This window comes from Pseudophryne corroboree, chromosome 2, assembly GCF_028390025.1.
Source record: "Pseudophryne corroboree isolate aPseCor3 chromosome 2, aPseCor3.hap2, whole genome shotgun sequence".
NCBI lineage: Eukaryota > Metazoa > Chordata > Amphibia > Anura > Myobatrachidae > Pseudophryne > Pseudophryne corroboree.
This window is the reverse complement of record NC_086445.1, coordinates 204,534,080-204,560,902: the sequence shown is the minus strand read 5'-3', so window position 1 is coordinate 204,560,902 and position 26,823 is coordinate 204,534,080. Positions and strand designations below refer to the sequence as shown.

The window sequence follows — 26,823 nt, the reverse complement described above, 5'->3', positions numbered from 1 at the left end:
GGTCTCCAAACAGGGCTCAGTAATAATTATTGTATAACCCTTTGCGGCTAAGATATTATTTGCGTCATTATATGAATGTGAATATAATTTGAATCCCTATGCATTTTCTTATTCAGCTACTTAGCAAGAAGTAGCTGGTCTCTGTAATATATATCAATAGTACAATACAGATATTCCAAAATAAAAATGGACTTTAGAGAAAACGTAACCAATGATGTGGAACTGGAGAGAACACAAATAATTGCAGCAATCAAATTTCCTTTACTTTAGATTATGAAAACAATACATTTGCAATATAATCAAGCCTTTTGCACAGTAAAATAAAAGATATCACTATGTGGACTGGACCATTAACCAAAACAGAAAAGTTTGCAGCAGTTTGTGTTAGAATATTTGAAATTCTAATAATCAGGATTAAATATTGGCTAAAAAGGATAAAAACCATATGAAATACTGCACTTTATGGGGGATATTCAATTGTTTGAAAAGTCAGTTGGGTGTCTGTTTTTTCCTATCTAATAGACAGGAAAAAACAGACACCCAACCAACTTTTCTAACACTTGAATTCTCCCCTATAAGTTGTACATTGTAGTTTTGCTTTAAGAATCTTAATACGCTAATAATTTAGAATAAAATGCTATTTAAAATGATAAAAAGCTCTAAAACTATGTGAAGGAGTATAGTATGTAGAACTGGACAGTGCAATTTGTCACTGGCATTCCTGCAGCCTTTTCTGATGCCTGTACTTGTACAGAAAACCAACTGAATAGAGAATAGCTGCAGGAGGAAAGCTGAGAGTGGATATTCTTCTCTGCTCCGCCGATCACCGGTAAATGGAGAAAAGTCATGTCCACACATTGCATTGCATGGGTAGGCTGCACACAAGCAGCAGCACACACAAATTATATGGGATTCAGTTAAGAAGCCAGATGCTGGGATCCCGGCAGTCGGAATTCCGACAGCTGTCAGAATGCAGACTTCGGAATTCCGACAGGGCCACGAGACTGACACTGGAATACCGACAGCTGGCATCCGACCATAAGAATAGCGGGTGGGATTAGGGCTGGGGGGGGGGGGGGGGATTTAGGTTTAGGCGCCACCCCAGGAGGTTAGGCTGCGGGGGTAGGATGCTAGGGAGGGGATTAGACATCGGGGGAGGGAGGGTTAGGGCTAGGCACCACTGCGAAGGGGGGTGGGGGGGTTTAGGCAGTAAGGGGTAGGTTTAGGCTGTGGGGGGGGGGGGATATGTTTAGGCAGCACCAGGGGGGAGGTTAGGTTGCAGGAAGGGATATTTAGGGGGTAGGGGAGAGGGGGAACATGCTTACCTCAACCCTGTCTGGATTTCAAACATCGGGATGCCGGCATTGGTATGGTGACCGCCGGCATCCTGTCTGTCGGTCAATCATACTGAACCCAGAAATATGATGGGTGGAGTAGCATACTCTGGGTAGAACTTGAGGTAGAGATCATTATAACTGATCTTAATTAGAATGTAATTTCTATGCATTTCAAATACTTTTCATGTATATACACCAAGAACATATGAAGAGGGGCAGAACTGCATCCAGTAAGAACTATGACAGGAACTATAGTGCTGTTAGTATTAAAACATAGGAACATTAGGAGGACAAAAACTTCCAAAAATCTTTGAAACTTTTCCCTGACATGAGCTGGTGTCAGAAACATTAGCAATACTGGAAAGAGCCGGCCAGTGATCTTTTTCCCTGCCAGAAAGCAGCACAGAAAGAAAGATTGTGTTGACGGAGAAAAGAGGAGCCACTGAAAGCAGAAAGAACAGACTGGTGACACCTACAACTAAACATATTAAAACAGTCTTAACTCTGTTCCCACAGCCCCCACGCAAAAAAAGGGGAACATCCTATCATAGATTTCTACAGATTGGAATGTGTATAGGTGCTCCATATTCACAGCATTATAAAAAGATAAATAGCCTTCATCACAGTTCAAGAAGACTCCAATAACTTCAGGAGGCTCCTGAGGAAGCAGAAGGGTGTCTGGATTGGTAAAGGCATAGTATCTATCTGTATACATGCCAAGTAAACCAATTGCCCATATTCCACCATTGGGTTCAATTTTAAATGCACCTTTCCTGCGTATAGACTGTCTGGCAACCCCAATGGTCCAATATATGCCACCTCCCACATCAACTTCCCAATAACGTTTCCCATATCGGTATCCAGTGTTTGCCAATACACATGGTTTTGAATCAAATCTCTCAGGATATGGAACCACATCGGTGGCAATGTCATCGTACTGAACACATTTTTTGTTGTAGGTTACGAGAAGATTGGGACTGGCAGTTTTAAGGTCCAAGGACACTGGAACTAGAAATAACAGAAATTGTATTTATTATTTTTAGTTAAACAAACAAAAACCAACCAACCACCATGACATGCAGTATCCTCACCAGTGAATGCCTTCACATAGTCTAATGTTGCTATGAAGTCTTGCTGACTGTGTGGTCTGGGCTTAGAACAGGAAACTACAGGAGAATGACTAAAAGAAAAAAAAAAAACATAGTGGTAACCATTGAACACACTTATATGCTAGTAGATTCATCACCTTCATACAACTAAAGAAACCTGTAACAATAAAACATACAAACTATTTAGCATTTTCTTTAATTTTGTTTGGAAACCAAAACAGATCTCATTTATGGTACTGAACTATTAATACTTTCTGTAAGGCTTGGGCTGCTTTGACCAGTGTAAAGAATAAATCTAGTGATAAGTTAGCATTTTAGTCTGGGGGCAACTTTTAGGATCACATGGGTCAAACTAGTTGTAAAACTCTTAACTAAAACTTCTTTTAAACAAGTACTGTAGTTTTGTCATCACAGAACAGCAAGTTGGAAGGTGGTCAAGACAAAATAGAGGCATTCTGCCTAGAGGGGGAAGAGTGTAAGTTGAGGGTGTTTATCTTGCTACTTTGGCTATACAACTCTACTATGTCAGAATGCTTTGAAAACTAACTTAAAATCTAAATTCTGATTCACTAGTTATAGTATATATTACGTATCAGTAAAGCTTATTTGTCATCCATGTCTGTTACAAAGAAAATCTTACCTGTGTACAGTGGGTGTCAATTTCTGTTTAGGTCAAGTGACATAAAAAAAAAAAGGAAAGAGAATACAGATATTAATCAGACAACACAGGCTTACTCCAGAAATCCCCACAAATAAAGCTCTTAACCAAAAAGATATATACATAAAAAAAAAATATAGATGGCCGGTGCTCTTAAAGGGTCAAAGTTGGAGACACATCCGAAAGTGTTAGACTCCTCAGTATTGGCATTAAGACTATTTACATACAAACGTTTTTGTGCTAAAGTGCAAAGTACAGACTGTGTCCCACATTTCACTAGTGCCCTACTGGCATGTTTGTGTCTGGATAAATAGGATCAGAAGCATTTGGATTTCATATGTTCAACTTTCATCTTGGCACGGCTTTTTTAAGAGCAAAGAAACATACAAAACAGGGATGCTGGTTTGCGACAGCTAATCCAGGTACAGTATACATACAGATGCACCCTCATATCGGGAAGGGGAAGGGGGGGTCCTCATACATCTAGCCTCGATAAAGCAGTGCAAGATGCATGGCATGAGTGAGCCGCCAGGTCCTGTGCATCTCTGCTAACGTCTGGCTTCTTTTTTTTTTTGCTGAAAATGCGTCTTAGTCGCAACGCAATGCACAAGGAGACTGTGCAGATTAATTTGATCAGACACCTGTATATTGTGTATGACTGAGTCTGTATACGGAGCAGAACAGAACTTGTATTGGAAAAAAACTGTGGGTGCTACATTGTAGCACTTCGTATATAGATTCAGAGACTCAGTCGCACACAGATATACAAGTGTTATATCAAACTAATCAGCACAGTCTCCTTGTGCGTCCTAGTCACATTACGTTGCTAGAAGATTCTCACGCGACCTGTTATGCCAAGAGGGACTGTTTGATGTGACTGCAGCAAAGGTGTATGAGGACATATCTGTACAAACATCTCAACAGCACAGGATTTTGAGGACATCGATATAAAAGTTAAACTTATTCATCTCCGAAAAGATCTGAAAATGAAGAAACTTAATAACATAGGGGGTTATTCATGTTTGTTAGCAAATCAAAAAAGCAACTGGGCTAAACCATGTTAAACTGCAGATGTAACATGCAGAGAGATTTAGATTTGGGTAGCGTGTATTCACACTGAAATCTAAATTGTAGTGTAAAAATAAAGCAGCCAGTATTTGTGGACTACTTGCATGAAGCAGCCAGTATTTACCCTGCACAGGAAAAAGTTGAACCCACCCAAATCTAAATCTCTCTGCATGTTACATCTGTCCCACCTGCAGTGCAACAAGGTTTTACCCAGTTGCTTGCATTTTTTGCTTTACGTACAATACGAATCAGGCCCTTTATTCTGGAGGAGCTATTACACCAACACACCAATATTTTGTTCTATCCACTCCTCTATTTTGGATCAATAAACTCTTGTTACAAACAAGACAATGCAACAAGCACTCTGGCAGACCTCAGGGTCAGATTATCTACAGCATTTCAAAAATGTATACCGCAATTAGGGTGGCCAATCCCGGGCCATTTTTTCAATCCCGGGAATCGGGATTGAAACATGATCAATCCCGGGATTCGTTTTCTTTTCAATGTCTGTGCCCCTGCCCCCCCTTTCCAGCCTACACAACTCTCTCGTCTAGACAGGCTCCACTTGCTGCAGTGAGCTGAGGTGCGGGGCAGTGCAGGTGCTGAGGTCTGGGCGGCAGGCTGCGCAGCATGACCTCTGACTTCACATCACGCTGCACAGTGCGCACAGCCAGTGGGTAGGGGGAGCTAGGCAGGGGGAGCCGGGCAGCGCCTGAGCCTCCTAAGGACGCTCAACGCTGCATTGAAAAAACAAAGGGGCTAGCTAATCCCAAAATCTCCAGGATTGGAAACTCAAATCCGGACAATTTTTGGCCAAAATCCTGGGACCCTGCTGATCCCGCTCCCGGGATTGGCCACCATAGCTGCAATCTAAAACAGTGTCTCAACACAAGCCTCATTCCCCAACTAAACAGCCAATGTTTTCAGGATTTCTTTAATCATGCACAGGTGGTTTCATCTACTTGACTGGGTAAGTAGTGGATTTTAGGAAATACTGGGGTAAAAACATCAGATTCAGGAGATACTAACAACTTTGAGTGACTGTAGCCAATACTCCTCAAGAAATAAAAGTGCAGAGAAGGTAGGAAAAAAAAAAATGACTGGGAGAGAGTTAATGTTCAAGGTCTTATTCATTACGCCTAAATTTCTACAATAGTTGGTAGAAATAAACGCTTGCGACTAACTAGCCACCCCCTTTTAATTTCCAATAATGCCCCATTAAAGTTGTCTCTCTCTGCGTCTGCCAGTGGTTACAAACTGGGTACATGCGCAGACTCAAAACATTGGCCACATCAACCTCTAAATCAGACCCTTAATTACTTCACCCTGCTTTTAATTCGAATCAATTTTCTTTATTTTTAAATTTCTACGTAGTTTTATAAAAAACATGGTCTGCTTTACAACAGTCATTAGCATTGAACTGGCATACAATTATTACCAATGCGTTATACCCAAATAAAGCTATAATGAGCCCATGGCAACAAAGCCCTGCTGTAAATAAAAATCACCATACAGAAAATATTACACCCTGCACCAGTAGAATATACAGTAAGGTTATGTCATGCGTACATCAAATAAACTAACACCCCAACTAGGTCACAAGCACAAGAACAGTTTTTTAAATACTTGTTTTGATCGCAAAAACAGAATTTTTGATCTTCTCGGTTAAATCCTTTTCTCCGATTCAATTGTGGACAGTGGGGGTATAGCAGAGAAAGGTGTCTGGACACAAAATAGTTAAAGTTTTCACAGCATAGGTTCCTCCTCCTCTATACACCACACCCTGCCTCCTGAAGTCAGTTTATAGGAACTTACGACCCCCATACATCATAGATATATTGGGGCAATGGACCGTTCCCCCAATGGCCGGGTCAAGGAATCAAGACTATTCAACACATTTAAAAATCCTGATTCCTTGATCCCAACATTAAAACGGTCGGGATCGGCAAATCGGACATTTTTTATTTAATTTCTCAGATTCTCCAATTGATCACCGATTGCCGGCTTTCGATCGGCAGATCGGGGGAAACGGGGCTGTGATGTATGGGGATCATAAGCCGAAGAATGGAGGCAGGAGAAGGAGGCAGACACAAACGCATGCATCTACAGAAATATGGATGCTATGCAACCAAGTCCCTGTTAACTACTGGCAACACCAGGGAGGGCGTCCAGTGTCCCATGGAATATGAAAAAAGGATTTAACTGGTAAGTACAAATATCCTTTTTCTCTTTCATCCATGGGGACACTGGGACAGCCCAGAGCTGTCCCTAAGGGATGGAGCGCTTCTGTGTGGAAGACAACACCCAAATCTGGCACTGCTAGATGCAAAGGTGTCAAAATCAATATAACTTAATGAAAGTGTGCATTGAGGACCAAGTGGCAGCCCTACAATGTTGCACCGCAGAGGCAGCACGTCAGGCCACCCAGGAGGTCCCCACCGACTGGGCAGAATGAGCCTTCACAGAATCTGTATATGTATTAGCATGGCAAATCACTGCTGTGATCCATTAGGTGATAGATTGCTTGGACCAAGGCCAACCACTCCTGTGAGCATTAACCACTAGCCTGGCGACCATGCCTGCAAGTGCTTTATCTGATCTGGTTGCACAGGATGCGACCAGTCAGATAAACTGTGTTATCAGCGGCAGGGAATGGAAACTTCCCTGCGCTGCTGCTGTCAGAGGGACAGTAAGGTCCCTCTGCCTTCCAGCACCCAGACCCCAGTGTTGCCGATCATTGCTAATCGGCCAGCACGGCAGGATACCCCACCCTCAGCGGCTGCAGACAACAGCAGCCGCTGGTAAGTGTAAATCATCACCCCCGTGTGTTCCTGGCAGCTGTCCGGGCTCTAAAAACTAAAGTTGTGATGTTCCCGATCGATGTTCCGATGTGTGAAAAAAAAATTTTGAAAAAAAAAAAAAAAAATTTTGTCTTTGTTTTAACTAAAATCATTTTGGATAGGGTTAAATTCATGTTCTTCACCTAATTCACTGTTAAGTGGTTAAAAAGGCCAAACAGAACATCGGTACAATGCTAGTCCTTGGACTGGAAACATAGATCCTAAGCACAAAAAACAAGAGCCAAAGAAACGCAATATTGTGTCAGACAAGAACCACTGTTTCCTGGTTAATTAAGTTTTTTATATAGCACAGCAAATTCCGTTGTGCTTTATAATTGGAAACAATTATGATAAAACAAAACTGGGTAAAAACAGACATAGAGATAGGAAGGCACTGCTCAGAAGCTTACAATTTATAGGGAAATAGGCATTGATACACAAGATAGGTGCTATCTATTGCATAACTGTCCACCAGATTGCAAAAATTCTTGCATGTTGTGGTTACACAGGAATGATGAACCAGGGTCAGGAGCAAGGGAAAGTGAAGAAAGAGAAAATATGTGAGGATGTGTAGATTGTACCAGTGGGGATGTAATTGGATAGGAAAGCTTAAAGAAGTTATGTTCCAGAATTTGATAAGCTTACCTAAAGAGGTGAGTTTTCAGGGAAAGTTTGGAGACTAGAGGAGAGTCTTATTGTGCGTGGTAGGGCATTCCACAGAGTGGGAACAGCCTGAAGAAAGTCCTGCAATCATGAATGGGAGCGAATAATGAATGTGGATGAGAGACATAGACATAGATCTTGTGAAGAGGGGAGAGATCAAATTGGGAGACATTTTGATATAAGCGAAGAGCTGTACATTGGTATGCAGTTTGGTTAATGGCCTTTTATTTTATATTTAATAGAGTAGAATACAGGTAACCAATTGAGGGACTGACAGTGTGTATATGCTGACGTCTCGCGAGGAAGACTAGCCTCACGGCTGCATTCAGAATGGATTGTAGTGGTGAAAGTCTTCTTCTTGGTAAAACAAGTAAGAAGATGAGAACATGGATTACAGTTTTTGCAGTGTCTTGTGTGGGTGTGATTCATTAGGTCAACATGAGTTAGGTCAACATGATCACTAGGTCCACATGGGAAAAGGTGGACATGAGGTTTTCTTTTACTTTTTTTGGTGTCGTTTTCTTCGTAAAATGACTGGGAACCCCAATTAGTGCACAGTGTTCCCTCGCAGCTTCGGGCAAGGTGCCTCGCTCCGCTAATACTGCGCTCGGCACAGGTTACCGTTCCCAATTGTAGTCCATGTGGATCGTTAAGTATGAAAAAGGTCAAAAAAATGAAAAAAAAAATAAAATAAAAAAAATAGGATTTTAATTACCTACTGGGAAATCCTTTTCTCGTAGTCCATAAGGGATATTGGGGAGACTTAGTACGATGGGGTATAGAAGGGGTCCAAAGTAGCCGATGCACTTTAATTGTCTTCACTGGGTGTGCTGGCTGCTCCCCTCTATGTCACCTCCCACAGGCAGTTATAGGTAAAACAGTGCCCGAAGGAGAAAGGACATATATGAGAGAAGGAACATAACAACGAGTGGTGAGATTTATACACCAGCACACTACTAACATACAACAACCAGCAACGGCTGGTAACAACAACAGAAACAGCTGAACAGGTAACCATATAAAGAGAACCTGCAGAAAAGTCAACACACTGACGCGGGCGCCCAATGGGGGTAATTCCAAGTTGATCGCAGCAGGACATTTTTTAGCAGTTGGGCAAAACCAAGTGCACTGCAGGGGGGGGCATATATAACATTTGCAGAGAGAGTTAGATTTGGGTGGGTTATTTTGTTTCTGTGCAGGGTAAATACTGGCTGCTTTATTTTTACACTGCAATTTAGATTGCAGATTGAACTCACCACACCCAAATCTAACTCTCTCTGCAAATGTTGTATCAGCCCCCCCTGCAGTGCACATGGTTTTGCCCAATTGCTAACAAAAATCCTGCTGCGATCAACTTGGAATTACCCCCAATATCCCTTATGGACTACGAAAAAAGGATTTACCGGTAGGTAATTAAAATCCTATTTTCTCTAGCATCCATAAGGGATATTGGGGAGACTTAGTACGATGGGGACATCCCAAAGCTTCCAGAACGGGCGGGAAAGTGCGGAGATTGCTGCAGCACCACCTGCCCAAACTGGGTATCCTCTTTGGCCAGGGTATCAAACTTGTAGAACTTAACAAAAGTGTTCTTCCCTGACCAGGTAGCAGCTCGGCATAGTTTCAAGGCCGAGACTCCACGGGCAGCCGCCCAGGAAGAGCCCACCGATCTTGTTGAGTGGGCCTTCAGAGAGCTAGGAACAGGTAAGGCTGCCGACACATAGGCCTGTTGGATATTAAGCCAACGAGCAATGGACTGCTTTGAAGCAGGGCAACCCTCTTTCTGCGCATCATAGAGCACAAACAAGGAATCCGTCTTTCTAATCCAAGCCGTTCGCTTGATATGGATCTTCAAGGCTCGCACAGCATCCAATGCCTCCGGAGGAGCAGAAGTGCCAGAACTGGACGGAGCCACAATAGGCTGTTTCAAGCGGAACGCAGAGACAACCTTCGGCAGGAACTGCTGCCTAGTCCTGAGCTCTGCTCTGTCCTCGTAAAAGACCAAGTAGGGACTTTTACACGGCAAGGCCCTCAATTCTGAGACACGTCTAGCAGAAGCCAGGGCCAGTAACATCACCGTCTTCCACGTGAGGTACTTGTCTTCTACCTTCATCAGAGGTTCAAACTAGGAGGACTTTAGAAATTTCAACACCACGTTCAGATTCCAGGGCGCCATAGGCGGCACAAAAGGAGGTTGTATGTGGAGCACCATTGTAAGAAGGTCTGAACTTCTGGCAACACTGCCAATTTCTTCTGAAAGAAAGTTGAAAGAGCTGAAATCTGAACCTTAACGGAACCCAGACGTAAGCCCTTATCCACACCAGGCTGCAGGAAACGTAAGAAAAGTCCCAAGTGGAACTCTGCAGGCGGATATGCATGTTCCTTGCACCAAGAGACATATCTTCTCCAGATATGATGATAGTGTTTTGACGTCACAGGTTTCCGGGCCTGAACAATAACCTTCCTGGAAAGGACCTTGTGAACTAGGATGTTCCGCTTAAACTCCATGCTGTCAAAGTCGCCATAATTCTGGGTAGATGAACGGCCCTTATTGAAGTAGTTCTCTTCTTAGTGGTAGAGGCCAAGGGTCTTCTATGGACATGTCCAGAAGATCTGCGTACCACGCCCTCCGAGGCCAATGTGGGGCAATCAGACTCCCTGATTTCTGATTCGCTTGAGCACCCTTGGGAGCAACGGAATCGGAGGAAACAGGCAGACCAGCCGGTAAGGCCAAGGCGACGTCAGTGCATCTACTGCCCTCGCCTGAGGGTCCCTGGTTCGTGAGCAATACCAGTGAAGCTTCTTGTTGAGTCGAGAAGCCATCATGTCTATTTGTGGGCAGCTCCACCGGATGATGATCTGCTGAAACACCTGATGGTGGAGCCCCCACTCCCCCGGGTGGATATCGTGACGACTCAGGAAGTCCGCTTGCCAGTTGTCCACTCCTGGAATGAAGATTGCTAACATTGCTTAGCATTTCTTTCCGACCAGAGGAGTATCTTTGACACCTCTCACATGCAGGCTCTGCTTTTTGTCCCTCCTTGCCGAGTGATGTACGCCACTGCTGTGGCGTTGTCCGACTGTACTTGGATCGCGTGATCCTTGAGCAGAGGAGAGGCCTGAAGCAGAGCATTGTAGATCGCCAAAAGTTCCAGAATGTTGATCGGAAGGAGGGCTTCGTGGGCTGACCACCTGCCCTGGAACTGAGCCCCTTGGGTGACAGCTCGCATCCGTCGTGAGGAGGATCCAATCCTGAATCCCGAAACTCCGGCCTTCAAGGAGATTGGAGGACTGCAGCCACCAGAGATGGGAAATCCTGGCCTGAGGTGACAGCCGTATCATCCGGTGCACCTGTAGATGTGATCCGGACCACTTGCTCAGGAAATCCAATTGAAATGTTCTGGCATGGAACCTCCCATATTGGATTGCCTCGTATGAGGCAACCATCTTCCCCAACAATCTTATGCAAAGATGGATGGATACTCAAGCAGGTTGGAGCACCATGCGGATCATCTCCTGAAGTGTTCTCGCTCTGTCCTCCAGGAGGAACACTTTCTGGGCCACAGTATCCAGTACCATCCCCAAGAACAGGAGTCGCAAAGTTGGCTACAGGTAAGACTTCTGTAAATTGAGAATCCACCCATGGCGTGATAGAAGTTGGATAGCGCGATGAATATTGGCCCTAGATCGAAATCTGTTAGACCGAAAGGACTGAATAGACTGCCTAGCCGGCGGGGCCCCAGAGGGAAGAAACGTGGATTTCCCTGCAGCGACTCTGGAAATCCACGTGTCCAACTCAAGCCCAAAGAGCCATTCCCCAGAAAAGGGGAGATTCCACACTGCGCTTGGACTCTATGTCTGCTATCCACTGACGCAACCACAAAGCCCCGCGTGCCGACACTGCCATGGCAGAAGTCCTAGCATTAATATTGCCCATCTCCTTGAGTGAGGCACACAGGAAGCGTGCAGTATCCTGAATGTGCTTCAGGAGAGTCACCATAGTGACCAGAGGCATATCCCCGGAGAGACCCTCCTGAATTTGAGAAGCCTACGTGTGAATGGCATGGGTCATCCAGCAACCCGCTATGACCGACCTTTGCGATACACCTGCTGCTGTGTAGATAGACTTTAGTGTAGTCTCTATTTTTCTGTCCCCAGGGTCCTTTATGGTAAAGGAGCCCGGGGCAGGCAGCACCGGCTTTTTTGACAGTCGAGAGACTGATACGTCAACTCGCGGGGGTTCTGACCAGAATTTCCTACCTTCTGGAACAAATGGGAAAGTGTGCAATAATCTTTTTGACATTTGGTATTTTTTGTCTGGATTTTTTCAGGCTAACTTAAATAGGTCATCTAACTCTGCAAAATCAGGGAAAGTGACATTAGGCTTGTTTTGTGTAAAGAAAAACGACTGCTGTGACACAGCATCTTCTAGAGCACAGGTTCTCAAACTCGGTCCTCAGGACCCCACACAGTGCATGTTTTGCAGGTCTCCTCACAGAATCGCAAGTGAAATAATTAGCTCCACCTGTGGACCTTTTAAAATGTGTCAGTGAGTAATTAATACACCTGTGCACCTGCTGGGTTACCTGCAAAACATGCACTGTGTGGGGTCCTGAGGACCGAGTTTGAGAACCACTGTTCTAGAGGGAGTTTTAAGACGTCCTGTACAGCCAGAATGAGGGGTTCAATACCTTGAGCAGAAGCAGAATCCCCACTAACGGGATCCAAGTCCTCCCCATTCTCCTGTATATCCTCATCTGAATCAGAGAGTAAGGCAGGTAAACCACGCTTTTGTGGTCCTGCGTGAGAGAGGGGGGGCTGTGTAACATCTGCCCTAGCAGCTAAGTCTGCAACAGCCTGTTGTAGTAGCTGAGTTTTCTGAACATAAACAGTGAATTGTGATGACACATCAGACAGCATATTCTTAAGGGCCCTTAGCCAGGGAAGCTCTTGACCCTCTCCCCCAGCCCCATTACTGAGTTGTGAATACTGTCTGCATTGTTCACATGAAACAGAATCAGATGATAAGGGAGAGAATCTGGTGTGGCATACACTGCATAGTTTGCGTTTACCCATGTTCACAGTAAATCACAATAACATACACATAGACAATAAAACTTATCAAGCCTGCCCTTACTGTATGTAAGAGGGAGACATACAGAGAGAGACCAGCACACCCCAGCTACACAGCCCCAGTGAGTCTGTCAGCTTATAATATCACAGTGAAACACTTATGATTACTGTCCTGTATAGGACGCAGATTGTGTACAATAGCGGCTCTCCCCCTTTGCTACACCCTGTACCAGTTTTCCAGCATTGCTACTGCTGCCATAAGCAGAGGAAGGCACCAAAATACCGCTGGACCCGCTCTGGCAATGTCTCCTAAAGTGCTTAAAAACATTGCACATGTGCTAATTTAAGCCACCGCTAGCCAGTTTACACAGGGACCTCTAGTGGGTCCCCCCCAGGAGGGTCCTGTATGCCGCACCCATGGTCAGCCACACCATGAACCGGGGGACCCCCCTAGCAGGGCCCCCGGTTTTTTACTCACCACTGTCATCACCTTCAGGCATCTGTTAGGGGTGTGCAGCGTGCAGCAATTGCGACAGCTAAGGCGCAGTGCCCCGCTGAACAAACAACCTTTCAGGATGGTGATCCTGCAGCAGTGAAGTGGCTCTGACATCTCGTAAAGCCGGTGACCGTCCCCCCTAACTCCCACGGTGCAGGTATGCTGTTGCCCAAACAGCATACCGAAAATAACAAAGAGTTCAAATAAACTGACGAAAACTCTCTGGAGCTGCAGAGTGTGCATCCTCTCCTGAGGGCACTTTTTTCTAAACTGCCTGTGGGAAGGGGCAAAGAGGGGAGGAGCCAGCACACCCAGTGAAGAAATTTAAAGTGCACCGGCTCCATTGGACCCCGTCTATACCCCATCGTACTAAGTCTCCCCAATATCCCTTATGGATGCTACAGAAATTGTGAAAAACTCATGTCGACCTTTTTCCATGTCGACCTAGTGATCATGTCAACATAATGCATGTCGACCAAACGTGGTCGACCTAACTCATGTCGACCTAATAACCGCCATCCGTCTTGTGTAAGGTATGGTTGTGTATTGGATATATTTTTAGATGCACGTAACATAATTTTTAGACAGATTGAATGTGGGGAGTAAAGGTCAGTTCACAGTCAAGGATGACATCTAATCTGGTTAATGTGGTAACTGAAAAATATCTTGAGTAAAAAGTCATCGCTCGGTCCGGGTGAAATATAAGGAAAAGCGATCTGTGTGACAAAGTCGACAGTTCCTAGACCCTCCTGGCCGAAGAAATGGCTAGCAAGAAAATAAATCTTCCAGGTACAAGCAGCCGGTCTACCAATACCAACAGGTGAAAGGGAGGCTCCTGTAGAGCAGACAGCACAAGCACAAAGTCCCATGGCACCACAAGAGGCATGAAGGGGAACAGGATGTGTAACACCCCTGCAGGAATGTCTGGATGGCAGGAATGGATGCTTGTTTTTTCTGGAAGAACACCCAAAGGGCCGACACTTCAACTTTTAAGTAACTGAAGAGGAGACACAAGTCTAGTCACTTCTGGGGAAAAGACAAAAGTCCGTATAACCGGAACACCAAATTACAAAACGGTTGTTCGCACCAAGAGAAATAGGCTATCCACACCCTGTGGTAAATCTTAGCTGAGGATATTTTCCGGGCATCGGAAAAATCTCTTGCTTTTAGGATGGGTGTTTCAATAGCCACCCCGTCTTGATAGAACTGACCCTAACTGAGAAGATCTGAGTGGGAAGGTAGCAACTAAAGAGGGGCCACTGACATTTGAAGAAGGTCTGCATACCAGGACCGACGAGGCCAACATATAGCAGAAGTTCCTTTAGCTTGTTTAGAACGTGTGGTTATATATAGGGTAGAGGTTGACCAGGTTGAACACCCACGGAGCAGAGAGGGTGTCGACTAGATAAGCCCAGAATCCGGGTGCTGTACCTGTCCACCTTGTAGTTCCGCCAGGAGGCCATCAGGTTGATTGCCGGTTGGCCCCCTGGAGGCTGGTGTCTGCACAGACGAGAGTCTGCAACTTATTCTGGCAGTTTTTGCAGAAAGGAGATTTGTGCCCAGTAGTTCCCTTCTTAGAAACAGCCCTGGAAGCGTAAATGCACCTGACATAACCAAACCACTTTTGTAGTGATATGTATATGAAAATGTACAGAGTTGTAACAGGCTAACACTAAGAGTCACCAACTGGGAAGGGGAATGACAAGAGGCTTTGTGCTGTATGACAACTAAAAAATGCCTACGCTAGGACAAGTTTAGTCATGGAAATTACCCAAGGCTAGGAAAATGTCTAACATAGCAGACAGTAAACATGCACATACTGTACACAGTGATCGCGCTGACCCCTCACTTTTAAAAATTGGGGTCCTACCGGTCTTTTTCTGGGTCCCATTGGAATGAAGGTTCGTATTAGTCTTAATCTTGTTTGGACACTACAAAAGTGTTGCAAGGTGGGGGGATGGGGTGACAATGCTGCTGGGCCGTGCAGGACACCCTGCACCAGAGGTGTAACTAGACATTTTGGTGCCCTTAGGCAGAAAGTGAATTGATGTTCCACCTTCCAGACTGCAAAGCAGTAGAACCTCCTATGCACAATGCGACAGATAGAGCATGTTATACACATTGCGCCAGGCACAGCACGTTACCATACACATTGCGCCAGGCACAGCACATTATTATACACATTGCGCCAGGCAGAGCACGTCATTATACACATTGCGTCAGGCAGAGCATGTCATTATACACATTGCGCCAGGCAGAGCACGTCATTATACACATTGCGCCAGGCAGAGCACGATACAGACACACACATACTTATTATAAGTACACAAACATCGACACACATCTATACACATGTATATATACAGACACAAACACAAGCTGCCCATCCCTGTTACTGGGTTGCTGGGTGCTGAGAATGGCAGGGGATCCATGACGATAAGGTCACAACCTGGGAGTAGCTGCGGATTAAGGAATTAGCTGAGAACATAGCTCTTTCCACTCCGCGTCTCCTGCTGCCCGCCCCCAGGTCCGAGCTCCATAGACACTGTGCCTGACATGCTGTCCTCCCCCGCCGCTAGGTAATCACTGATCCATTCTGGGTGCCGCTCTCTCTGTTGTGTCGGGCCGGCTGTGAGTGAGGGGAGGCGGCAGCAATGTCTATCAGTGACCCGGGGCAGAGGCAGATTTAGATCTCATGGGGCCCTAAGCAAGATACCAATTTGAGGCCCCCTCCCACAAATAATCCATAGGACTGACAACCTGGGGGCCTAATTCAGACCTGATCGCTGCTGTGTGTTTTCGCACAGCAGCCGATCAGGTCTGAACTGAGCATGCGCCAGCGCCGCAGTGCACCGGCGCATGCCAGACAGCCGTCGGCTGTCTCAGCTCTGCGAGTGCATCTGCCTGATTGACAGGCAGAGGCAGTCGCTGGGCGGGAGGGAGCGGTCCGGCGGCATGTGGCCGCCGTTTAGGGGGTGCGGTCCAGGCAACACAGGCGCGCGCAAACTGTTGGGGGGTGGGCCGCGGTGGCTGCGTCATCAGAGAATTGCGTATGTCCGGACCCTTCAGAGAGAGAGAGAGAGAGGAGAGAGGAAAGAGTGGGGTGGGGAAGGCGGCACGTGCTACTACTGTACCTTAATCCAGCAGGACTACACTCTGAAAAGCTATGCTTTTCGGAGCTAGGTACATAGGGGTAAGACCGTAGTCCCCATATATAATGGGGACTGCGATCTGCAGCGCTAATTTGCCTTCTGCAGAGTTCAGTGAAAACTTCTGCTTTAGGCTAAAAGCACATAGCATCAATTGATAAAAGGATGCTTACCTGCCATCCTCCGGTTTCACCATGTCGCTTCTGACAGCTTCACAGCAAGATTCAATCACCTTCAGCAGAAGATGAGGAGGAAGGAAGAGGGCAGAAGTGGAAGAAAGGGGATGGCAGGAGAAAGTGCAAGGCAAGATAAATAGTGGTTTGTGAAGGGCACAGGGGAAAGGTCAGTGGTAAGAATAAATGGTAAAAGGTGGGGGTACAAATATAAAAGGAGTAATGAGCAGAGAAGAAAATAGAGGGACATCCGGTTATATTTTCTTCTTTGTCCATTACTCCTTTTATAAGATACAAACATGGGCATGGGGCGACATGAATACATATATATTGAGGACTGGATGGGCATGGTGATATGAATAATAATTGGGGGGGGGGGGCATATAAAAAAACTGGTGCTTAGGGGAGGATGCCATGGTGACATAAACACTGGGGCCTGGGGATGACATGATTTCGCAAATACACTGGCATGAGGGGGGGGGGGACATGGTGGCACACACGTATACAGGGTCTTGATGGGGACATGGTGACACACATTGGGGGGAGGAGTTCACACACACATACAGGGTGACAAACACACAGACACACACACTGGGTCTTTGTGGGGAGGACATGGTGACACATACTGGGGACTTTGGAGGGACACATACTGGGTTACTGGGCCTGTGGCACACACACTTGGGCAGGGGGATAACATACTTTAGCTGGGATTAGGGAAGTCAGCTGTACAGTGATTTATAAAGCTGGGGCAGAGCTGCATTGCAGAGCCTGTAACTCACTGCTGAAGGAGCTCACAATAGGGAGCGCATCATGTCTAGAGGAGGAGCTGCGTCCCCTATGAAAATGAAGACCAGGAGGACCATAGTGGCGTCGCTTCTATTGCCCCCTTCCCCATATTTTTCTGTTGTTTCACAGCTGCCTTTAGGTAAAAGGGGAGGGAGGGGGGCATGGGCAATCCATCACTGCAGGAGCTCACCTCCATTCCCCATTTGCCCTTGCAGCTTCTGCACCACCCATACCACTCCCCCACATGCAGGCACTCAGCACCGATCACGAGCTGTTGATTGGGCGGCGGCCCGCATCATGTCCCTCCCCAGCAGCCTACAGGCAGGAAACTACAGCGGTGATATTTGGAGACTGGTGATATTTGGAGACTGGGGAGGCGGAGCAGGCACCCAGCAGCTGTCACACTACATTCACTGCGCTGACAGTCTGGCGGGCCCTGCAATAATGCTTTAAACTGGTCTGTCAGTGCCCCGTGTACGGGCCCGAGGGGGGGCATCCTCCCTATCAATCAGCGGCAGCGCGCTCTCTCCATGTCCCCCGCTGTGAGGTGTCATCAGCGGGAAGATGCAGCCGAGAGCCGATTCTGAGTAAGCAGCGGAGGGATTTTATGGGACCCTTGGGACCTGTCCGCCTCTGACCCGGGGAGCTCACGACAGGAATTGTAAGGAGAAGGGGAGGCGGCACCAACCATGCTCCACCCTCCCTGTCTATCAGTGACGGGGGGGGGGGGGGAGCTCACGGCAGCGCAGCACCAATTGTATGGGGACGGGGAGGCGGCACCAACCATGCTCCACCCTCCCTATCTATCAGTGAACCCCCTTAAATAAGAGCAGCTGTTGATAAAAAAATGTTGTGTTAAGGTTTCTGTTAGCATTTTACTATGTTATTATATTGTTATCTCAAAAATGTGCAGCAGTGGGATCTAAATATTGGGGATTGCCTATACACCAAATATTCTGAAGATTGCAGGATTTGTGTTGTGGGATTTGAGGGTGGCTCATAGTTGTATGGACCATATGGGTGCTGTGGGTAGGCTGTCTCTTGCTGTTGTGCTTGTGTGGTATTCCCTAAAGTACGTGCAAACGTGCGCTCAAAAAATGACATCTGCCTATCATGCATGGCCATTAACTGCGTCATAAATGATTGATGCATTTCCTTTTCGGACGCAAGATATCTCTCAATTTGTGCATCTTCCTGGGAATTCAGCTGACTATACGCCTCACGCAGGTGCTCCAAGATAATGGACATCATTGCAGTTGTAGACTGTGAAGGGGATTATATATAAAAATAGCAGTGGTAGCATATACGTGTTTGTGGCCTTCTCCCATCTGCACACTAGCTATACTCTGCAACATTACCATGCACCAATCATTGACAAGAGAAAAAAACTCCAGTATTGACTGGCGCACCCTCACTGCTACTGAAATAGCTAAAACTTGTTGAGAAACTCCCAGCCCTCCATCTGTTGCGGAACTACACATCTCAGCATGCCTTTACATAGATTTTGTATAGGGACTGCTGCTTGGCAGGGCATGCTAAGATGTGTAGTTCTACATAACCTGGAGTTTTTACACCCCTGCTGTCCAGTGGTTTGTATGTATGTACATGAATGTTTGTAAATGGTAATACTTACTATTTGAGTGCAAAGTCATGGTCTTGGGGGGTTGCAACACCTCCACCTGAGACTCTGGTACGTCCTCAATAGTTGCGCTGATGGAGTCATCATTGGCGGTTGATTCCTCGAAACTGCTGTCCGATATAAGCAGCGGGGATGGTGAGTTGCATTGTGAGCTGGGTAGGCTGTGCTGTGTTTCCTCACGGTCCTCGTCTACTGACATCTGGCGACTGGCACAGCTGGATGACGATAGTGCTATGGGATTTGTTAGCGCAGTTTTGCTGAAGACACTATAACATAGGTCATTATATGCCCATTCCATACGTCCAGCGCCACTTTTCTTGCGGTTATGGTCGTGTACTTTAGTAAATTGTCTGCGTAGTGCCTTCAATTTGTTAACGACTTGTTGCTGGGTTTTTTGGATGCCTCTTTCTGCCAGCAAAAGGGATATGTTCTTATACACGACAGCATCCTTAACTGTTCCAGTCACCTGCCTTCTAATTTCTTCCTCTCCCCGAATATTAAGCATCTCTTTTATATCTGTGTCTGACCAGGTATGGGTAGCCATGTTGCTGTGCTGGAGCTTCTGCTGCTGTTTGTTTGTTTGTTTGTTTGGAAGCTGATGCAATAAAAATATCTGTATGTGCCCAGCGTGACTTCAATGTCTGTTTCGTTTGTAAGCCGATTCAATGCCTGCATGTGCCCAGCGTAGTGTTGATTGCAAGCTGCTGCAATAGCTGTGCACAGCGACTTGCATCCGCATTTGTTTGCAAGCTGCTGCAGTGCCTACATGTGCCCAGCGTGTCTCCCAGGGATGACATCATCTTCCTGTGCCCCAGAAGCACCAATCAGCGTCTCAGAGCGTTACTCGGGTCTGAAAACATGGGTAATGACTGTTTCCATTGCACAATTACCCAGGTCATTACAGTGGGGTTCACTACGGCTGGCCGGCGGTCGGGCTCCCGGCGACCAGCATACCGACGCCGGGAGCCCGACCGCCGGCTTACCGACAGTGTGGCGAGCGCAAATGAGCCCCTTGCGGGCTCGCTGCGCTCGCCACGCTACGGGCACGGTGGCGCGCTACGCGCGCCACACTATTTTATTCTCCCTCTATGGGGGTCGTGGACCCCCACGAGGGAAAATAAGTGTCGGTATGCCGGCTGTCGGGCTCCCGGCGCCGGTATACTGAGCGCCGGGAGCCCGACCGCCGGCATACAGAAGACCACCCGTCCAGTGTTCTACCCAGGAAGCTATCCGGGTAGGATTCCAGGGTCACTCAACCCGCATTGAGCCGTTTCCACTAACTAAAAACCTGTGTCGATGCGCACCCCCGTGCAAAAATACGGGTAAATTTAGCTAGTGGAATATGGGTATGAGTGTTTAGTGGTGCAGTGTTCTAGGTGCTTCAATCAGGGTCAATACGCAGCTTACCGGGTTCAATTGAAAACAAATGGAGCTTTACTGTCAGCGTAATACACAAATTAAAAACAAAAACAACCTAGTCCTTACTTAGGGCACAGATCCCTGCTTGACCCCTAACAGGGCAGCTAGTGCGCATGCAAAGTCTAACATAAATTCTCAGTCTCTGACAGACATGGCACCGGCCTCTTAGCCTTCTCAGACTCAATATCACATGCATAGTCATAGAGATTTTGTGGTCTTCTCTGCCTCCTACAGATTTAGCCACTAGTCTCCTGGCCCCCACTGGCCTCCTGGACACTGACTGCCACAGACAGACTTGGACTGTCACCACAGGCAGCGTGACTGTCTTCCATAACCCCACCTGGGCTGTGTAAACACTTGTCTGCCCCAGTCCCACCATTTAGCAGCCATTGGGTGTGGTCATACCTCCTTTTTTCTACCCATTGTGGGTGGATCCCTCCAGTCCCACACAGAATCCATGGCTCACTACTGCCATCTATCTTGATACTGCTACACTAGTGACAGAGAAACAATTGTCTAACTATACAGATCCTAGAAAATATATTACTATATCTCCATAGAACACTTAACTGTGAGGTACAGAGGAGGATTTAAACTCTCCCGTCTGCCAGACTTAGGCGCAGGAGACTTTGCAGCTGGGGAAGATGGCAGCTCAAGTGTTTAAGGAATGTAGCTCTTGGGCATGCAGTTCACAGAGAAAGCGCGCCAAGAAGAGGGGGAGTGGCAACTGGACGAAAGCCCTCACTGGGGCGGACCTCCCAGGGTAGTCATTCAAACATCCTGCAGAATATAGGTGCAGCTATAACCATGATGGCCCAGTGAGTGCACGGCAAACCGGGATGTCACTGGCCCGTCACCCCCTGGTAGACTCCACTACTGAGGGGGATCCAGCCGCTAACAGAGCTAAGCTCCTAAATGGTGTCCCGTTGACATGCAAAACACCCTTACTCTTAAGTCATGCTGCTTCGCCTCAGCCTCCTCTGTGCGTCCCCACAAGAGCATGCTGAGTAAAACAAACTGTCTCCGGTGACAGTGCTGTGACTCTGGAGTGGCTCCCACTGTGCAGCAAGGGCAGTCTTCCGTTACACTGAATCCAGTGTGTAGCACAGCTATTGTAAAGAATTACAAATAAAAGTATTGAAAGTTAAGCTGCCAAGCCAGCTCAGCAAAACGTTCCCAAACTCTGAGGCACTAATAAAAAAAAACAAAAAAAACACGGACTTCAGGAGGCAGGGTATGGGGGGAGAAGCCTTTACTGTGAAGACTAACTTGAGTGCTCAGACCTCTCTCTCCAGTGTCCCTATATATGGATGAAAGAGAAAAACTCATTCTCTTTAAGGCATAATTTCAAGATTATATAAAAACAAAAATAAAAACACACTATAATATATATGTTATGGTAAGAACTTACCGTTGATAACGGTATTTCTCCTAAGTCCACAAAATAACAATGGGATATGATGAAGCGACAGCAGATTTGCACCAATCGGTCAAAGCTTTTCCGGCCTCCCAGCATGCAACGGGCCCGTCCATATATCCCCGCCTCCTGGCTCAGGCAAATCAGTTGTATTCCAAAGCTCACGGCAGGAGCATAATAGATAGCCCTAATCAGGCGATAAGAACACACATGCACACCCTTCCGTACAAGAAGGAAGAGGTTCGTGAGTAAAAGGATCCTCAAATCAGGTGCGTCAGGGTGGGATCCCTGTGGATCCTGTGGACTTAGGAGAAATAATGTTATCAACGGTAAGCTCTTACCATAACGTATATTTCTCCAGCAGGGTCCACAGGTTATCCACAGGATAACAATGGGATTTCCCAAAGCAATTTAGTGGTGGGGACGCTCCTGATTGGACAGGAGAATCCTTTGCCCGAATTCAGCGTCATAAGAGGCAAAAGTATCCAAGGCATAATGTCTAATGAATGTGTTAATGGAAGACCATGTGGCCGCCTTACATATCTGTTCTGCTGAAGCAGCACGTTGTGCTGCCCATGGTGGACCTACCTTACGAGTAGAGTGAGCAGAGACATTAGCCGGAACAGGGAGATCAGCCTGAGAATATGCTTTTGAAATCGTCATCCGAAGACATCTTGCCAGTGTCTGCTTATCAGCAGGCCATCCTCTCTTGTGAAATCCATAGAGAATGAAGAGAAAATCTGTCTTTTTGATGGCACTGGTACGATCCACGTAGATCCTTAATGCACGGTCCACGTCCAGCGATGCATCTCCCGCAGAAAGGCCCGGTACCTGGAAAGCCGAGACTACAATTTCTTCATTAAGATGGAATTAAGACACCACGTTCGGAAGATACCCAGATCTAGTTCTGAGAACTGCTTTAACTGGATAAAAATGGGGAATTACATGATAATGCCCCCAAATCTGATACTCTTCTAGCTGACGCCGTAGCCAGTAGAATGAGAACTTTAGCTGTAAACCATTTAAGATCCACTTTATTAAGTGGTTCAAACGGGTCAACTTGAAGGGCTTTCAGGACTAGACTTAAGTCCCAAGGCACTGTAGGAGGAACAAAAGGAGGTTGAATGCGCAGCATTCCCTGGAAAAAAGTATGCACATCCTGTAAATTGGCAATTTTCTTTTGGAACCATACAGTCAATGTCGACACTTGCACTCTCAAGGAAGCCGCCTTCAAACCTTTCCTGCCTGAAGGAATGCGAAGACCCTGGAAACTCTGAACGACTTAGGGTATATTTTCGGTTCACTGCACCAATGAATATAGGTTTGCCATATTCGGTGACAAATACGAGCTGAGGAAGGTTTCCTTGCTCTGATCATAGTTTGAATTACCTGTTATGAGAATCCTCTTGACTTCAGGATAGAGGTTTCAAGAGCCACACCGTCAAACACAGTCGATCCAGATGTCTGTGATAACAAGAACCCTGCATCAGTAGATCTGGACGTTGAGGGAGAAGTGGAACATCCATCGACATCCTCTACAGATCTGTGTACCAATGCCTTCTGGGCCAAGCCGGAGCTATTAGTATCACGGCACCTTTTCCTTGCTTTATCTTTCTCACCACCCTGGGTAATAGGAGGAAACACATAAGCCAGAAGAAGGTCCCGTCTCCCCGACAGGGCATCCACAAAGATCGCTGTAGGATCCTTTGTTCTTGGCCCATACGAGGGCACTTTGTTGTTCAGACGGGACGCCATGAGATCTATCTCTGGCAACCCCCACTTGTCTACTAGAGTCTGGAAGACTTCCGGGTGTAGAGCCCATTCGCTTGCCTGAATGGCGTGTCGACTGAGAAAGCCCACCTCCCAGTTTAGGACTCCCGGAACGAACACTGCGGACAAGGCTGGATGATGAAGTTCTGCCCACTTTAGTATGTGACTTACCTCCATCGCTTTTCGGCTGCGAGTTCCTCCCTGATGGTTGAGGTACGCTACTGCCGTTGCATTGTCTGAGCGGCTCTGGACTGGTTTTCCCCGAAGAATGTCCTTTGCCTGAATCAGTGCCATGTATATGGCCCGAAGTTCCAATATATTTATTGGCAGGTAGCTTTCTTCCTTGGTCCATTGCTCCTGAAAACACAACCTTCCTGACACTGCTCCCTAGCCCTGGAGACTGGGAAATTCTGATGACAGATGCCAATCTGATATCCAAAAGGGTCTCCTCTTGTCCAGATGGGATGTCTGTAGCCACCAGGCTAATGACTTTCTTACTTCTATCGTAAGAACCATAGTCTGCGTTTTTATCGTCTGATGCAACCCATTCCATTTGGCAAGAATCAGACGCTGCAGAGGCCTCGTGTGGAATTGTGCATACTCCACCATGTCGAATGTTGACACCATCAAACCCATCACGCACTTTGCTGCGTGAATGGATACCTTTTGACTGTGACAAGTCCTGAATCCTTGACTGAACCTTGGATATCTTGTTCAGAGGTAAGATTACTCTCTGAAGCCTTGAATCCAGTACAGCCCCTAAGTGAGTCATCCGCTGTGACGGAACCAGAGATGATTTTGCCCAATTTATGAGCCACCCGTGGTTCTGCAGACACGTTATTGTCTGTTGCAGATGACATAAGAGCAATTCCTGTGTTTGTGCCAGGATTAAAAGATCGCCGAGGTATGGAAATATTCTTATCCCTTGCTGGCGGAGATAAGCTGTCATTACCACCATAATCTTGGTAACTACTCTGGGGGCTGTGGCTAACCCAAAAGGTAGGGCCTGGAACTGAAAATGCTGTTGGAGGATAGCGAACCTGAGATAGCACTGATGGGACAGTGCTATCGGAACATGTAGGTAAGCATCCTGTATATCCAGGGATACCAAATAATCCCCTGGCTCCATGGCCAAAATGATGGAACGTAACGTCTCCATGTGAAACCGAGGTACCTAAATGTATTTGTTCAGCACTTTGAGATTGAGAATGGACCGAAATGACCCATTTGGCTTCTGAACTAAAAACAGATTGGAGTAAAAACCCTGACCTTGTTGTAAAGGAGGAACTGGAATGACTACTCCTTCCTGAAGCAATTTCTGGACTGCCTCTTACAAACCCCTGGCCCTCTACCCGAGACGGGCTGGTACAAAAATACCTTAGAGAAGGGTGCTTCTTGAAGGCAAACGCATAATCTAGAGATACCGTTTCCTGCACCCAGGCATCTGTTGTAGACTGCTGCCAGATCTGTGCAAACTGAAGAAGTCGGACCCCACCCTGGGATCCCCCAGGTGGAGGCCTGCACCATCAGACTGATGGCTTATTATCTGTTTTCCCAACCAGTCCTCTGGTAGCCCAATGCTTTTTAGTCTTACCAGATTTGTTGTATTGGGGCTGCTTCCCATCACTTTTTCCTTTAGCTTTTCCTTGAGACCGAATGGGCCGAAAAGCCGGAACTTTAGGTTTGAAATTGTATGTGGAAGGAAACTTGACCATCTTGGAGTGTGCGTCTGACTCCAGAATATCTGTCAATTCTTTACCAAAAAGAATATCTCCAGAAAAGGGCAAAGATTCCAAAACCTTCTTAGATTCTGAATCAGCTTACCACGTACGCAGCCAAACTGCTCTGCGAGCAGCTATTGTTTAAGCTGATGCCCTGGAGGCAATAGTACCCATGTCCAATGCGGCTTCTTCCAAAAACATTGCAGCCTGTTGTATATGTGCTATATGGGATTTTTGCTCTCTAGAAGCTATTTAAATGTCCCCCTCCAATGCATCAGCCCAGGCAGCCACTGCCTTTGCCATCCAAGCTGAAGCCATGGCTGGCCTTATGACTGCCCCAGACAGGGAAAAAATGGTTTTTAGAAAACCATCCACTCTCCTATCTGTGACATCATTTAATGGTGTTGAAGGCAAAGGTAATGTAAATGTTTGCACTAATCGAATTACATGCGTATCTACTTTAGGAGCCACCTCTCTTTTTAAACAATCCCCACCTGGAAGAGGATAATTGGAATTCCATTTCTTAGGAATTCGAAACTTATTGGGCGTAGCCCAAGCCTCTTCCATGATTTCCGTCAGCTGATCTGACCCTGGAAACTCAGTCTTAACTGTTCTGGGACGTTTAAACACAGGTGCCTTGGTTTTTAAATATAGAATTGTATAGAGAAGGGCCGCGCTAGAGAACCAATATAATAGATAAAAATTGCTGGTAGTTCTAATTAAAACATATTTATTTTCCACATAAAAATATACATATAAATCACAAATTAATATCATTGAACAGTACTTCTAACCAGATAGTTGATACATATATAGAAATAACAGCAATCGTGGTTACTAATGTAGCCGTGTTACAGTTCAAGTTCAATAAAAAACTTTGTATCTCTCCTGTTGAAATACGGTCAGACTCAAAACAGACGTGGTGGTTTAAATGAATGTAAAAAGTCACCATGTATTGAGGTGCATACAGGCCACTGTTCGTAGAGAGCAATATATACCGCTCCAGAATTAATTTTATTAAGTGCACATAGGGATTAATCTTGACCCTCCACAATTAAATATTATGTCCCGCTATGGAGTCGCTTACTCACTCTATCCCTGCTGTCCGGGATCCGTTTGCGTTATGAGGAGATGGTGAACCCGAGCGTGCTCTGGTTTTTATTGATGATTGCGTCAGATGTTCAATGCGGCAGCTGGCTCCGTACTGATTTACCAAACGGGGACTGATAAACACTACCCAGGCGTGGGTTACTCCAGCCGTGATGTTGTAACAGCTTATTGCAGCTGATCGTGTCCACGGGAGAAATCAATGCGGCTGGGTCGATGCGGCTGGATTGAAATGCCATCACTGAACGTGTTAGCACTGACAGCAGCCTGTATAGAAAAACCTCCTTGGTTTTTAACACAGGCTCTGCTGAATCCTCTAAGGACAGAATGGCTTTCATAGCTTTAATTAACTCTGCTATATCCACTGAGCTGAGACCTTCCTCCTCCTCTTCGTATGC

General features: G+C 46.3%; 1 protein-coding gene across 3 annotated transcripts in view; it reads right to left on the bottom strand.

The window, feature by feature from the left end:
- The window catches only part of LOC135008994 (E3 ubiquitin-protein ligase TRIM41-like), a 260,594-nt gene that overhangs the window by 91,247 nt on the left and 142,524 nt on the right, over window positions 1-26,823 (bottom strand). For 2 of the 3 annotated variants that reach the window (XM_063952242.1, XM_063952241.1), the window contains exons 5-7: window positions 3,087-3,109; window positions 2,429-2,517; window positions 239-2,345 (exon numbers count right to left, since the gene is read on the bottom strand). In XM_063952242.1, coding sequence (XP_063808312.1) covers window positions 1,825-2,345; window positions 2,429-2,517; window positions 3,087-3,109 — 633 coding nt within the window. In that variant the 3' untranslated portion in view covers window positions 239-1,824. Of the gene's footprint in view, window positions 1-238; window positions 2,346-2,428; window positions 2,518-3,086; window positions 3,110-26,823 lie in introns of those variants that run through there. The other variant, XM_063952243.1, reaches the window with a different exon arrangement.